Source organism: Oncorhynchus clarkii, chromosome 30, assembly GCF_045791955.1.
Source record: "Oncorhynchus clarkii lewisi isolate Uvic-CL-2024 chromosome 30, UVic_Ocla_1.0, whole genome shotgun sequence".
In the NCBI taxonomy this organism is placed as follows: domain Eukaryota; kingdom Metazoa; phylum Chordata; class Actinopteri; order Salmoniformes; family Salmonidae; genus Oncorhynchus; species Oncorhynchus clarkii.
The window spans coordinates 7,367,788-7,384,005 of NC_092176.1; the positions used below are offsets into that span (position 1 = coordinate 7,367,788).

Consider the following 16,218-nt stretch of genomic DNA (forward strand, 5'->3'; position numbering starts at 1 on the left):
TGAACTTCATATAGGTCATTTATTAAAGCTTTTGAGTACACGCAACCAACGTGAACAAACATTTGACTTAGCAGCATGTCGTCATAACTAAAACAGAGTATTTGAGTGGGCTTATTTCTGCAAACTGTACAGCCGCTGCTGGTTCAGAGACTTAGAAATATAGGTCCTGTGTTTGCCAATGTTAAATATTCATTCAATTCCAATGTCAATGTCAAACTAAACATGGTTCTCCCAAGCTTAGATAAACACCACTCAAGTACTAGACATGCCATAGCTAATCTGAAACCATCTTGACCGCGAAGCAGAGGTTGGAAATACTTAGCCATTCAATGAACACACTGAATTAGTTGCTAAGGGAAACCGAATCCCCTCGGAATAATGACCACGTACTGCAACTGTCTTAAATACTTCGTAAAATGTATTTTGTAATAGTGCAACCATAAATAATTATTCTATGATAGATACATATACAGTATGTACCGGTGGAGGCTGCAAAGGGGAGGACGGCTCATAATAAATGGCTGGAACGTAGCGAATGGAATTGAATCAAAGACATGGAATCCATGTTTGATGAATTTGATACCGCTCCAGTCATTACCACGAGCTCGTTCTCCCCAATTAAGGTGCCACCAACCTCCTGTGGTATGTACTCTTACTATGCAGGAGAATTCAACTTTCTTTCTTTTTTACACCATTTCTGAAATTAGAAGATGAATATATGAGGAAATAAGTAGATGAAAAAGGGTACTTATAAACCATGCTAACTGAAATCAGGCTAACTGAACAGGGATGAACGGAAGGTTACTTCATGCTAGCGCAATCGTGAAGATCAGCATTCTCAAGCCTGGCCCAGATGTACACATTCAGGTGATCATTTTCCAATAAGAGAGCTGATACAAGGTAACCCAGCATAGATACAAATTGACATTTAGGACAAGGATGAAGAAATGCTATGTAAGGCCCACAGTAACGTATAAGGCAGTGGCTGCTACTGGAAGGAGAAATGGGGAGGGCAGGGGAGTCCACCCTCCCCACTTCTCCTTCCGCCAGCCTCCACTGGTGTAAGGGAATGACTAAAGAGGGAGGGAGCAGACACGGAGGGCTTCGGTAGGCGGTAGGGAGAAGTGAGCAGCCTGGTCCTAGATGTCGGAGCCCATCTCTGCACACTGCTTGTCTGATATGTGTGAGGCAAGAGACTCGATGATGTCCAGCAGCAGCAGCTGGCTGAGGGACCTCAGGTTGGGGAGCTTGGACACCTTCAGAAGGGGGAGGGGGAGAAGCAACAAATAAATAAAAAACTGTCACGATCAAACAAAGACTCAGGAAGAGCAAAGTTGTTGAGCAAAGCCAAAAGAGGGAGTGAAAAAAAATAGCGGATCAAAGTGCAAAACTGAAAACCCTGACAAGTAAGACATTACCAAGACAACTGCGGGCCGCATGAAATCGGCTAGAGGAAAACCCTGACAAGTAAGACATTACCAAGACAACTGCGGGCCGCATCTGGCTCGAGGGTGGCAAGTTTGAGCCCATGGCGTAGAAAAAGAGGTACGTAGCATTTTGCTTGGTTAGTTAAGACAAAAAGATAATCCCGGAATGGCACTGTAAGGAGAGACGACAAGCGCGAAGGATAAGGTGCTTGGCTGTAAACTGTCTCTTCTCTAACCACTGTGTAGAGGAAGACTGGGGTAATCCATTTGGGCAACGGGGGGGGGGGGGGGGGGGGGGACGACTCCCCACAGAGTTTCCCCTCGGGGGCTTAGTTTAGCTGTGGAGTGGGAGGCAACACCCCCCCAGGGCTCCAGACACCAGTAGCCCACCCACCTTGATGAACTGGTGGACGATGATGTGCAGGCAGTGCTTCTTCATGTCCCAGGCCTGGGTCTTGTCCGCCGCCTCCAGGATCTGAAAAGAAGGACACGGAACTGAAGGGGGATGAATGCGGCACACACTAACAGGATACAGCTACAGGCTAGATTAGAACACGTGAGCGGGGATTAACGGTGGGTGCAGTATACCTGGAGGACGTTCTCCACCGTCACATTCATCTCCAGGTTCTGCTTGCAGTAGGCCTGTAGCCTGTTGTTGGAGAAACCATAGTAATATGGCGCTGCGAACAGGTAGCTGTTATCAAGAGTCAAGGCCGTCATTGCACGCAAAGATCAGTATTGCCAAGTGATAGTCCTGCCACTTCTAATGACCCAATATGCATGTAGCATTATACAAAATGGCTCCCCCATAGTATTGGACACAATAACAAATGAATGTGGAAGATGCTAGCCACGTATGGGGCCGAGTGGGGAGGATACAGAGAGTCTTCGGGAGGCATGTTAACGTCGCCGTAGTAGATATAGCGGAGCATGGACTCAAAGGCCTGCTTGCTGGGTACCATCTCCCCGATGGAGATGTTCACCTGGCCGTCCTCGGGCATGAAGGAACGGAACATCGCCTCAAAGTAGCTGCCCAGAGAAAGAGAGACACATCAACCCCATTTACAAGCCTGCACACATACAGAACGGACACACAAGCAGTCAGGGAAAGTAACTCAACACGAGTAATCAACCCCAACTTCTGATCAAGAGGTTGTGGTAGTTCACGTGTGGGATTCAAATAGACCTGAGTCGTGTTCAGTAGGGCACAAGACGTTACCGCAACAAAGTTTTGCAATGGGGGGGGGGGGAAATCAGTTAGGACATCCATGTCAAGATGTTTCTCCCCACTGATCACAGCCCTGTACAGTGACAGTACCTTGAGCGGGCGGCTAGTATAGCTTTATGGGCGGGCCGCGGGTGTCCGTCCAATAGCAGGACGATGTCACAGAAGTCCAGGCCGCCGCCCTCCAAGTAGGCCTTCATGTCCTGCACCAGGGAGGTGCCGATGTCCACGGGCTGATCCGAGTACACCCTGGGGGGAGGCTGCTGCTTCCGCCGGACTATCTCCACGATCAGAGGGGTGGACAGGTGCTCAAACTCCTTGGTCATGATCACCTGGTTAAAGTGAGTCTCCTTCACCACAAAGTTAAGACAGTGCTCCTATGGTGGGACAGAAGAACAGGTCGTGTGAGCGATAGATTGACAGAATATATATATTTTTTGCTAATGCTTGATTTTACAACCTGGAATTAGCAAAAACCCTCTTTTGGGTCGTCCTACCTTGAGCTGATCCAGCTGCAGCTTGTTGGCTTGTTCGCACACGCTCAGAACGTTCTGAAGGTCCACCGACGCCTCGATGTACTGCACACACAGCTGCTCCAGCCGCGACAGCTTGAAGCTCAGCGCCAGCTTGTAGACATCCATGATTAGCAGAACGTCCTGGACGTGACCTGAGGGGAGTCCAGGAAAACATTGACATTTTAGTCAATTGCAGAGGATCTTAAAAATCGCCACTATCCAAGAAAGACAAGTACAATGTATGTGTTATTTTGAAGAGGTTTCATATGCAGTATGTGTGGGGGTAAATATTTCCCTAATCGAACCCCTAGCTCTTACCCCCTGTACACTCCTGTTGACCTGAGAGGAGTGGCTGGGTTCAAGCAATATGGTAATTTATCCACCTTGCCTTCTGATAGGGGTGCCCTGGGGGCTGGGAGCTAAGGGTTGATTTGGTTATGAATAGGTATGAGGAAGCGGTGGGTGAACTCTGACCTCTGCGTGGGTACTGGATCTTGTCTGTGTACAGGAACTGCATCAACACCTCGAAGGGCTGGGCCTCGGCCTCTCTGATGTGCACCTCCAGCATGGGCTGGTTCCCCGAAGCCCTGGTGCCCCCTGGGATATCCCTGGGACCTCCGGCCCCCGCCCCCTCCTCACCCCCCTCCTCACTGTTCTCCTGTTGTTTAATCCTCTGCGCACAGATATAGGACACTTACAAACAGTCACTACTTCATGGGCCAGTTTCCCAGACATATTATTAACCCTAGTCCTGGACAACAACAAAAAGTCCTTTCAATGGAGGTTCTCCATTGAAATGGCTTTTTAGTCCAGAGCTAGGCTCAATGTGAGTCACGGAAATCAGCCCCATGTGGGTTACATTCAAATAATTAGGAAATGGTCGTTCCATTGGGTCAGTGGGTTAAGGGCATGGTGCTGGCAAAACCAGCAATGTGGGTTCGATTCCTGCACGGACCGTGTTATACTGAATAATGTTGACAGTTCTGTAAGTGTGCCTCTGCTCCACCACGTCATTTATACATGGGAGACTGACGACTAAAGCATGATGAAGGTGAGAAGAGGACCCAAGCTCTCTCCACTTACCTGTCTCTGTCTATCCCGGGCCTGCAGGATCTTCTTTCTCAGCCACTGGCATCTTGCAGTCACGATGGCAATATGACCAAGGACTCTCTCCTCCCTCTGCAGTCGGAGAAAGAACAGGGAGTGAGAAAGAGAGCGGAGGTCAAAATAAAGAGGAAGAAAATAGGAAGGGAAGCAAAAAGCTGGACAATCCCTTCATTATTAAAAGGCAGCTGATCCACTTTTGTCCTCTACGAGGCAGGGTCGTGCTCATTAGGGCATGCAACAGGAAACGTTTTAAAACGTTTAGCAAAGGAAGACGAAAATGAGCGTTTCTTATAAGACCCTTAAGTCCCTGTTCCAGTCCGTTTAAAAAATAAATAAAATGGATTTGGTGCCTATTTAAAAAAAGAATCTCAGCTCAGTCTCCCAGCAGCACGTCGATTAGCTGTGAGGACCCACCTCTCCCAGGATGAACTCCACATCGCAAAACTGACGGTTCTCAAACAGCTTGCCATAGTCCTCGTGGAGCGTGCACTTTGGGTAGCAAGAAAACTGATGGAAAAGAATAACAAAAGTTCATAAGGGTTAATATGGGTAGTGAGCGACTAAATGGTCCTATTTAACCCATTTCATTTTCTTCAATCAATACGTCGATTGTTCCCACCATGCAGAGCAACACAGTGACACGTCGGGTAGCTGATTGTGTGTTTTGACCTTAAAAATGCTTTTCAACTCCCACAGACACCCACCTGGAATCTGTACATCTCCCCGCTGCGCACATTATTGTCCACCGTTCCCCCAAAGATGTACATGGCATCCTGGATCACAGCGGCCGCGTGGAAAAGTCTTCCACTGGGCATCTAGAGGGAGAGAGAGGATGGGAGAGAAAGAGGGAGTGATTAGGGCAACATGGACAAACAAGACCCCCACTGGTTTAGCAGAAGATCCCTTCAAAATGACTAGAAAGAGAGGAAAGCGGATGAGGTCAGTTCGTGATACAAGAGGCAAGAGATGCAATGGCTTTTTCCTCCTCAGCAATGTTTTAGAAATCCCCTAGATCGTGTTCATTAGGCAACAAACAGAAGACAACTAAATGAAACAAGGAGGGACTACCTGACCATTTTTTTCCTTGTGCACAACGTTTTAAAGCATTTTTGTGACTATGTGCCCTAATGAATATGACCCAGCAGTCAGTGGCTCGTACCGCATTGACACAGGTCTATAGGCAATGGAAGATCCAAGGTGGACAATCAATTAGTCTATGGGGTCTTTGGCCATATCTTATTATTTTGCTCCCCAATTATGCGCCTGCCTAACCAGTGGCTTGTTGAGCTATTCCATTCTGACTAAATACACAATGATGTTATTAAAGCTGCACTCTGTAGCTTATTTTCAATTTCCTCTGGAGATTGTTTGTTTCTGTAGTACTCAGAAGGGAGGAGGAGAAGAACCACCCAGATTGGCTTAAATCAAACAGCGGTTGTTTTTTTGTGTTTGTTTTGAGCTGTAACTGTATGGAGAAGAAAAGCTACGGCGGGGGCAGCTTACCAGACGAGAGAGAGAGCAAACAGAGAGAGACATTTTTCTATTTGATTAAAGATTTTTTTTAAATTACCAGGATTGACCCTTGAGATGAGGTCATCTCGTTTCCAAGGGGATCCTGGAAAAGGTAGAGAGCAGTGGGACTTCAAAACATATACGTGTAAATCAAATGGCACAAATGTAATGGATCGCATGCAAAAACATGCACATATCTTAGTGGGAAAACTCCACTCAAAAACTCTCTTTTGGTATTTGTTTTATTTGTGCATTGTTGATATAGTACCAAAATGTTTTGTATGTCAGCAATCAAGTTTTCAAGATGTATCACTTTTAATATAGAGAAATACAGCCAGTATGATGCATTTTGCACAATATGATTCTGCGTTTTGCATCATACAGGCTGTATTTCTGTATTTTCATAGTTACATACATCTTGAAAACTTGATTGTTGATGTACAAAACATTTTGTTCACTATAACCAACAATTAACTAATGAAACAAATAACAAAAGATCGTGTTGGGGTGGAATTTTCCTTTAAGGTGCTGGATGAAAATAAGAAAAAAGGAATCTGAAGTTATGTCTTGCAACTCTGATACACTCCCACCGTGATTTATTGGGACGCACACAAAGTTGTATGTTAGGTGTCTCAATAAATCACTGTGGGAGCTTATTAAAGTCACCGTCTTTTTTCATGCTTGCTATGCAACTCATCTCTCTAATGTTCTGTAGTATTGGCAGCCCGATCAACACAGACACATGGGTACCTCTGACATCAAATTAGGGCTACGCCCAAAAATATGACAATGCAAACATGCCACGTTTTCACTTCTTTTCGGGTATAGAGAATACATTACAACCCATAAGCCCTTCCACCCTAGGCACTTCTGGGCATCTGAGATTATTTGATAGGTTGAAGCAATATGGAGAAAATTCCACCTAGCCCCTATCAGAGGGCAAAGTGGAACTAATCCCAAATTGCTTACACCAATCACATTCTCTACAACTGAACAGGGGTAGAGGCTAGGAGTGGATTTGGGAATGGGTTTAAGACTAATAAGTACTAATAACTAGGGGCCCTACTCGGTGACCAGTGGACACCTGCTGAGCACATACCTCACTGTCCAGGCTGGGCTGGATCACCTCCCAGGTCTGGGAGTCCACGTCGTAGGAGTGCAGCTCGTTGGGCAGCGTGTTGTCGGCCGCGCCTCCAAACACGTACAGGTGACGGTCGAAGGCCACCATGGTGTGGCCATAGCGCCTCTGGGGGGGCGGGGGGGAGCCCCGCAGCAGGTGTTCAGTCGGGATGCGCGTCCACCTGGGCGTGACGGGAGGATCGACAAGACAGAATCTCGGTCATCTGACCTTCGGACATCAGCAGCACAAGCACTCCCTTCGTAGTGTCATTAAATGCCTCTCTTTTGTGTCTACTCGTTCAGAATGGCTTTATTAACGTTCAGTCTGATCTGGCTTACTCACATGTGGCCCTTGAACTCAAACTGGAAGAGGTTGTTGGTGATCTTGGCTCCACTCTGGCCGGAGAACACAAACATCTTGTCCCTGCACACAGCTACAGGGAAGTTGCAGCAGGAGGGAGGGATCTCACCGCTCTGTTCAATCTGAGACACCACAAAAACAGAAATGACATCAGCATTTGATTTCCTATGCATTTTTGTTGTTGTTGCCATGTACAGTGCCTTCGGAGCATAATCAGACCCCTTGACTTTTCACACATTTTGTAAAGTTACAGCCTTATTCTAAAATGGATTATATATATTTTTTTTATCCTCACACACACAATATCCCATAAAGACAAAGAGAAAACAAGTTTAGACATTTTTGCAAATGTATAAAAAAAGAAATAAAAAAAATACCTAATTTACATAAGTATTCAGACCCTTTGCTATGAGACTTGACATTGAGCTCAGGTGCATCCTGTTTCCATTGATCATCCTTGATGTTTCTACAACATGATTGCAGTCCACCTGTGTTAAATTAAATTGGACATGATTTGGAAAGGCACATACCTGTCTATTTAAAGGTCCCACAGTTGACAGTGCATGACAGAGCAAAAACCAAGCCATGAGGTCGAAGAAAGTGTCCGTAGAGCTCAGACAGGATTGTGTCGAGGCACAGATCTGGGGAAGGGTACCAAACATTTTCTGCAGCATTGAAGATCCCCAAGAACACAATGGCCACCATCATTCTTAAATAGAATAATTATAGAACCACCAAGACTCTTCCTGGAGCTGGCCACCCGGCCAAACAGAGGAATCGGGGGAAACGGGCCTTGGTCAGTGAGGTGACCAAGAACCCGAAGGTCACTCTGACAGAGCACCAGAGTTCCTCTATAGAGATGTGAGAACCTTCCAGAAGGACAACCATCTCTGCAACACTTCACCAAATCACGCCATTATGGTAGAGTGGCAAAACGGAAGCCTCTCCTCAGTAAAGAGGCACATGACAGCCCACTTGGAGTTTGCCAAAAGGCACCTAAAGACTCTCAGACCATGAGAAACAAGATTATATAGTCTGATGAAACCCATATTGAACTCTATGGTCTGAATGCCAAGCATCACATCTGGAAGAAACCTGGCACCATCCCTACGGTGAAGCATGGTGGTGGCAGCATCATGCTATTGGGATGTTTTTCAGGGGAAGGGATTGGGACACTGGTCAGGCTCGAGGGAGAGATGAACAGAGCAAAGTACAGAGAGATCCTTGATGAAAATCTGCTCCAGAGTGCTCAGGACCTCAGACTGGGGCGACGGTTCACCTTCCAACAGGACAACGACCCTAAGCACACAGCCAAGACAACGCAGGAGTAGTTTCAGGACAAGTCTCTGGATGTCCTTGAGTGGCCCAGCCAGAGTCTGGAAATGAACCCTATCTAACATCTCTGGAGAGACCTGAAAATAGCTGTGCAGCAACACTCCCCATCCAGCCTGACAGAGCTTGAGGATCTGCAGAGTAGAATGGGAGAAACTCCCCCAAATACAGGTGTGCCAAGCGTCATACCCAAGAAGAGTATGCTGTAATCGCTGCCAAAGGTGCTTCAACAAAGTACTGATAAAGGGTCTGAATACTAATATAAATGTGATCATTTATAATATAAATGTGATCATTTATAAATAAAAATAAACTATCAAATTTCTAAAAACCTGTTTTTGCTTTGTAATTATGTGTGTGTAGATTGAGGGAAAAAATGTTTTAATACATTTTAGAGTAAGGCTGTAAACGTAACAAAACGTTGAAAAAATCAAGGGGTCTGAATACTTTCCAAAGGCACTGTATGTATATGCATTATGTGTGGTTGGTTGCATGTCTATAAACTTGAGTGTGCTTGAAGATTCTCCTGTGTATGTCCCTTCGTTAAGAGAAGGTTCTGCATAATGACCTCCTCCCAACAGGCATGCTCTCGGTCCTGAAGACTGATGGTCCACATGTCATTTAACCTGCAGGTAGGGCAAACCATCAAATCAGTTAACTTTTTATGTAAACATCAGGACATTGTCAATAAATATGACACAATTGTCAAACAAACCTACCTGGCATTTCCATCGTAGCCAGCAAATATCCATAGCTTATCACTGTACACTGTGGCACCATGTGCTGACCTGGCCACAGGCAAACTGAAATATAAACAAAGACATGATTATACCACTGCTTGAGGCAATATGACGGACTAAGAGGTTATATCTTTTGGTAAGCACATGTATATATTGTACTTCCCTATATCACAAATTACCTGCCCTCCACTTTCCACTCCGTCCACTGTCCTGTTGCAAACTTGTACTCAAAAAGGTCATTTTTGTTTTTAAGATTGGAGTTTGAGTAGATATCGCCAGTGTAGCCCCCTGAAAAGTTAAAATACAAGATTAAAGCTATTACGGACCACAGTTGAAGTTAGATGAACATAAACCAGCAGGCATTGAAGAAAAACTCACCAAACACAAACATGCTGCTGCCATACACCACGGCAGAATGGTGATACCTGGGTGCAGGTGGCGTGCCGGTGGTGAAGGCTCTGGAACACATTCAGTTTGTCAGCCTTCAGTTCAAGTATGATGGATCTTATAGAACAGTGTTGTAAGTGTCATGTACAGTGCCATCAGAACGTATTCATACCCCTTGACTTATTCCACATTTGTTGTGTTACAGCCTGAATTCAAAATGGATTAAATACCACCCCCCCCCCCCCCCCTCCCCCATCTACACACAATACCCTACAACGACAAAGTCAAAACATGTTTTTAGAAATGTTTGCAAATGTTGTGAAAATGAAATACAGAAATCTAATTTACCTAAGTATTCACATCCCTGAGTCAATACTTTGTAGCAGCACCATTGGCAGTGATTACAGCTGTGAGTCTTTCTGGGCAAGTCTCTAAGGGTGCGTTGCACCAACATGGATTAACACTTAAACTGGGTTAAATCAAGGTTCATCAATTAATCTTGTTGCACCAAATTTTAAACCTAGTTTTAAATTAAATCATTCCTCTAATCTAAGTTTAGTTTTCATTTTAAACCTAGATTAAATTTAAGCCTGTTGCTCAAAGAATTTTTGTAAAAATATAAACTTAGATTGAAGATTAATTCTAAACTACCACTTGATGGTGGTTTAACTGATAGAATGGCAGCATATCTACTGTGGAGAGACCAAAACAAGAGAGAATAATTAGAGACAGGTTGAATCCTGTTGAGTACACCTGGATTGTGCAACATTTGCCCATTATTCTTTTCTAAATTCTTCAAGCTCTGTCCAATTGGTTGTTGATCATTGCTATACAACCATTATCACATCTTGCCATAGATTTTCAACTAGATTTAAGTCAAAACTGTTACTCAGCCACTCAGGATTTGCCCCAAACACAAGACTTTGTATTCAGGACAAAAAGTGAATTGCTTTGCCACATTCTTTGCAGTATTACTTTAGTGCCTTGTTCCAAACAGAACACATGTTTTGAAATATTTGTATTCTGTACAGACTTCCTTCTTTTCACTCTGTCAATTAGGTTAGTATTTTGGAGTAGCTACATGGTTGTTGATCAATCCTCAGTTTTCTCCTGTCATAGCCATTAAACTCTGGAACTGTTTTAAAGTCACCATTGGCCTCATGGTGAAATCCCTGAGCGGTTTCCTTCCCTTGAGTTAAGAAAGACGCATGTTTATTTGGGTGTATTGATGCACCATCCGGGTGTAATTAATAACTTCACCATGCTCAAATGAATATATATATTTTTTTCCCATAGGTGCACTTTGCGAGGCATTTGAAAAGCTCATTGTGGTTGAATCTGTGTTTGAAATTCACAGCTCGACCGAGGGACCTTAAAAATACTTGTATGTGTAAGGTACAGAGATGAGATAGTCATTCAAAAATTATGTTAAACACTATTATTGCACAAGAGTGAGTCCATGCAACTTATCAAATCAAATTTTATTGGCCACATACCTGTGCTTAGCAGATGTTATTGCAGGTGTAGCGAAATGCTTGGAAAAATGCCCTGGCTGTATGTAGTAACACAAAGCATTCTCTGGGCTAATAATGTGAGAAATAAAACAGAGAAAAAAATAATACTGCAGAGTTTCCTAAGAGCTGGGAGAAAGGCAGCCCTCTCTGTTGGCACCATCCCCCTATGTGACTTGTTAAGCAAATGTTATCTCCCGAACTTATTTAGGCTTGCCATAACAAAGGGGTTGAATACTTATTGACTCAAGACATTTAAGCTTTTAATTTTTTATTAATTTGAGAAAACAAATCTAAAAACATAAAACCACTTTGACATTATATATATAAAATAATAATAAAGTGGCATTTAGCAAACGCTTTTATCCAAAACGACATATAGTCGTGCGCGCATACATTGTGTGCAGGCCATTGACAAAAAAAATCTCAATTCAAACCATTTTCAATTTAGCACAACAAAATGTGGAGGGGTGTGAATACTTTCAGAAGGCGCGGTATATTTAAAGGAATTTGTGAAGGTGATTCTTACCGGCACCATGAGCAGTCCTTCACATCGAAGCGCAACAAGTCATTCAGCATGTTTTTCCTGTCAGAAGTCAATAGGGGCTTAGTTAGATCACTGAGGATTTCCACACGACCTCGACATTGCAATGCAACCACATGAATATGTGACTCAAACATGTCTTACCCATTATCTCCCCCGAATACATATATGGCATCCCTGTATGCCACAACGGTGTGCTTGCTGCGTCTGCAGAATTGAAAATATATTTTACATATGCAACTGTCACAATGGTCACACCAGCAATCACAAGGAATAGCCTAACAACATTGTCGTCAGCACCGCAGCACTAGCTACAAAGAAATGTATAATGACATTAGTTGTCAACTCACCTGGCACCGACAAACTCATCACACGGTGGGAGCCTTCTCCAGCGATGGACAGTCTCGAATGGGCCGAAATTAAGTGTCAAATATTCCACACTGTCCGAGCAGCTATGGTCGAAATCAACACTTGGTGCAACTTTGGTGGATTTACAAGACATGGTTACATGACCATCACATCCAACCAATCTCTTCTTAGCTGTCCATAGCAAGACCGTGCCCTCTAGGTCAAAAGCCACCCACCCTGGGATTATGCTGATACAGTTACTAGATGAATTTGCAGATACACTGTTTGTCATTCAGTTAGCTAAGCTTTCCTTTCATCTTAAAATCGTCCTTTTTACTGGCGAAAGGGCAACCAAGAATAGGAGATGTGACTTAGCTAACGTTACCCGAACCGGCTAGCTAGCTAAGCTAGGTGCTGACGGCCACTGAATAGCCAGCTAGTTACAAATAAATACATCGGGATGATAAATCTTTCATATGTTCCCCTCTATCTAAAAAAAAAAATGAATACTCCAACAAAGTATATACCATTAATATCTATGTTACCAAAAGTGGCATTTACTAGCTACAACAATCGTAATGTTTTTCTTGCTGCAAAACAAAAAATGTCACAAATCGCCCACGCCCCTGAAATTGTTGCTGGAAGTTGTAGTTTATACAATAGAGTTTCTTATAGTTCTCAATATATCTTGAACTGTATTAGAACATCATTTCCCATGAACAACAAAGAGTCTCATCCATTGGCTCTCAATGGGGAATATTTAGCCAATCACAGTAAGAAAGTGAGTTGCTCGCTTTTCTCTTCGATTTATCCGCACGTCATCGTGTGCAGTCGCCAGGAAATAAAAAGTTTTTTTTCCAAGTACTGTACTGTACATACAGTATGTTCCTCTGGTCTATGCCTTCAGAAAGTATTCCTACCCCTTGACTTATTCCACATTTTGTTGTGTTACAACCTGAATTAAAAAATGATTAAATATATGTTTTTCTCACCCATCTACACACAATACCTCCAAAAGACAAAAACATGTTGTTTTTTAAAACATTTTTGCAAATGTATTTAAAAGGAACAAAAATAAATCTAATTTATATAAGTATTCCCCCCCTGAGTCAATACATGTTAGTATCACCTATGGCAGTGATTACAGCTGTGAGTCTTTCTGGATAAGTCTTTAAGAGCTTTGCACACCGGGATTGTACAATATTTGCACCTTTTTCGTTTTCAAGCTCTGTCAAATTGGTTGTTGACCATTGCTAAACAGCCATTTTCATGTCTTTCCATAGATTTTCAAGCCCAACTAATTTAAAACTGTAACCAGGCTACTCAGGAACATTCAATGTCTTCTTAGTAAGCAACTACCGTGTATTTTTGGCCTTGTGTTTTAGGTTATTGTCCTGCTGAAAGGTGAATCTGTCTCCCAGTGTCTGTTGGAAAGCAGACTGAACCAGGTTCTCCTCTAGGATTTTGCATGTGCCTATCTTTATTCCATTTATTTTTATCCTATAAAACTCTCTCGTCATTAACAATTGCAAGCATACCCATAACATGATGCAGCCACCACCATGCTTGAAAATTCAAAGAGTGGTACTCAATGATGTGTTGTGTTGGTTTTGCCCCAAACATAACGATTTGTATTCATGACATAAAGTACATTTCTTTAGCCTTATGGTGAAATCCATGAGAGGTATTCTTCCTCTCTGACAACCGATTTAGGTAGGACGCCTGTATCTGTGTATTGACTGGGTTTATTAATATACCATCCATATTTTAATGAATAACTTCACCATGCTCACCATAGGCTCCCGAGTGGCGCAGCGATCTACGGCACTGCATCTCAGTGCTACAGGACACCCTGGTTCAAATCCAGACTGTTTCACAACCAGCCTGCATTGTTTGGGTTTGTCCGGTGTAGGCCGGCATTGTAAATAAGAATTCTTAACTGACTTGCCTAGATAAATAATTTAAAAAAATAATATTTAATGTCAGATTATTTTTTATTTGTACCCATCTACCAATGGGTGCCCTTCTTTGTGAGGCATTGGAAAACCTTCCTGGTCTTTGTGGTTGATTCAGGTGTTTGAAATTCACTGGTCAACTGAGGGACCTTACAGATAATTGTATGTGTGGGGTACAGAGATGAGGTGGTCATTCAAAAATAATGTTAAACACTATTATTGCACACAGAGTGAGTCCATGGAATTCCTTAAGTGATTTGATGAGCACATTTTACTCCTGAATGTATTTATACCGGCCATAACAAAGAGGTTGAACACTTATTGACTCAAGACATTCCAGCTTTTCATTTTGAATTAATTTGTAAACTATTTCGAAAAACATAATTGCACCTTGACGTTATGGGGTAGGCCAGTGACACGAAATCTCAGTTTAACCCGTTTTAAATTCAGGGTGTCAAGGAGTGTGAATACTTTCTGAAGGCACTGTAAATTCCACACTGATTACCGCTCACGAAAAATCTTTGTACTCAGAGACACTGAACTACGTTAATGTGTAGCTAGCTACACACTTACAGACAAAATGACACACACACACACATGTGTGTTTACACATTATCCGTTGTTACTATCATGACTTTACTGTAAAGTGGATGTAAAATAGAGATGATAAAATGGCTTGAAAAGAAAAGCAGAATGCTGCGCATCGAGATATCACTTTAGAAATATTAACATAGGGAACAACGTTCATAATAAAGCAATACAACAGACACCTTTTTCATTTGGTCTTTATTTCGAAAATACAAGAGTATCACTTTCTAAAATGGGCAGGGCTGATGGGTTAGATCCGACTATTCAGTATTCACATTTTATTGTCCTAAATTTGCCCTCAATATGTTCTTGAATATGTGTATTTCATAAAGGGGAATCTGAACTTGTTGTCATTGAAACCAACCAAATAGACAAATGGGGAAATGGTTCGGGTCAGTTTTCAATAGTATTCCATTTCAACATAAATAAATAGAGGGGAAATAAAAGGGACCATTTGCCTCCTATAAACACAAAACACATTTTAAAGCGGGAGAGTGACGTTTGTTACAATGGTATGCATATCTTCAGATTGTAACTGAAAACGTTGCCGTTCTCAAGCACCTACCGGGTACATTACATTTTGCAAACATGCACTGTATTTATGGGAAAATAAATGTAGGTATTTGTTTCATTGGTCAATTGCTGCAGTGCTTAATTTGAGCCGGATCCAGTTGGAACAGGTTTGGCACTTCTCCGTTTTTGACATTTTCGTTCCAGAACCCATTTGCCAGGATCCAGTACATCTTGTGGCATGAACAATTATTTTCACTGTTTACAATGTAAAAAATATAATAAAAGCAATCTGAGTTAATTCAACTTTGACTCCTCTGTAATTCTCCTGCCCCGTTAAAAAACGTAATGAGAAAACGTGCCTGATATTCTAAGAATGTGTCCATGTTGGGCTGGCCCGGGTTTATGGTTTGCCCAACATTGTGCCCTATACCAACGCGTGACCATTGCTGTGGTGAGAGAAGGAAGCACGACTGTATCCTTTACATAACTAAAATGAGATTCACTTTCTATGATCTCTCTCTCTCCCTCTTTCTACTCTGATAGACATGAACCTTCAACTCTCTTCTCTCCAGCTTTGCACTTCATAATTTATTTCCTTATATAATCATAGCCACAGGAAGGTTGCTGGAGGTGCCGCAGCAACACTGATAGATTGAAATAGCCTACATTTGCCAACGCTGAAGAATTACCGCTGTCTGTTCAGGAAGAAATGAAACAAGTCTGTATACTACATCGGGAGTAAAACTATAATTCACCCACAGAGGATCAATAGCTTATAAAAAAAATACTGGCTAGGTGTGGATTGTGTGTAACCGCAAGGCATGCCTACAGTCCGGAACGCGCGGAAAATCTTTCAGTGAACAAAACAGCATGCAGCCAAAACAGACATTTCGCAATATTTCAAATACAATCGCGGGAAAACACAGGTTGGAAAGCAAATGGATCCTGCTGAAAAGAAGGCTAACCTGTTATCAACTTCCAAATAGGCCTATTGAGACAACATCATTGTTTTATAAAGTAAAGCAAGAGAGAGA

General features: G+C 42.8%; 1 protein-coding gene across 2 annotated transcripts; it reads right to left on the reverse strand.

Annotated features, from left to right (window-relative positions):
• Positions 1-12,756, reverse strand: LOC139389672 (leucine zipper like post translational regulator 1). Of its 2 annotated transcripts, XM_071136551.1 has the most exons (20): positions 12,131-12,756; positions 11,925-11,987; positions 11,766-11,822; positions 9,717-9,796; positions 9,518-9,626; positions 9,318-9,401; positions 9,167-9,224; positions 7,249-7,388; positions 6,886-7,087; positions 5,845-5,889; positions 4,979-5,089; positions 4,689-4,781; positions 4,251-4,346; positions 3,642-3,840; positions 3,150-3,319; positions 2,746-3,029; positions 2,307-2,456; positions 2,016-2,121; positions 1,822-1,902; positions 1-1,256 (listed from the first exon to the last, which is right to left on the reverse strand). In XM_071136551.1, the coding sequence occupies exons 1-20, from the start codon at positions 12,418-12,420 to the stop codon at positions 1,140-1,142; spliced, it is 2,535 nt and encodes an 844-aa protein (XP_070992652.1). In that variant the 5' UTR covers positions 12,421-12,756; the 3' UTR covers positions 1-1,139. The 2 variants fall into 2 exon arrangements, with proteins under 2 accessions (XP_070992652.1, XP_070992651.1); XM_071136550.1 differs by lacking the exon at positions 5,845-5,889 and having other exon boundaries at positions 12,131-12,747.
• Between the last annotated feature and the right edge of the window lie 3,462 nt (positions 12,757-16,218).

Excerpts from the sequence above, each read along its gene's own strand:
- LOC139389672 (XM_071136551.1), bottom strand. The coding sequence starts at position 12,420 with ATGACAAACAGTGTATCTGCAAATTCATCTAGTAACTGTATCAGCATA. Across the intron at positions 9,797-11,765 it reads AAGGACTGCTCATGGTGCCG|AGCCTTCACCACCGGCACGC; the intron begins GTAAGAATCACC and ends AATGTGTTCCAG. Across the intron at positions 7,389-9,166 it reads AGCATGCCTGTTGGGAGGAG|ATTGAACAGAGCGGTGAGAT; the intron begins GTCATTATGCAG and ends GTGGTGTCTCAG.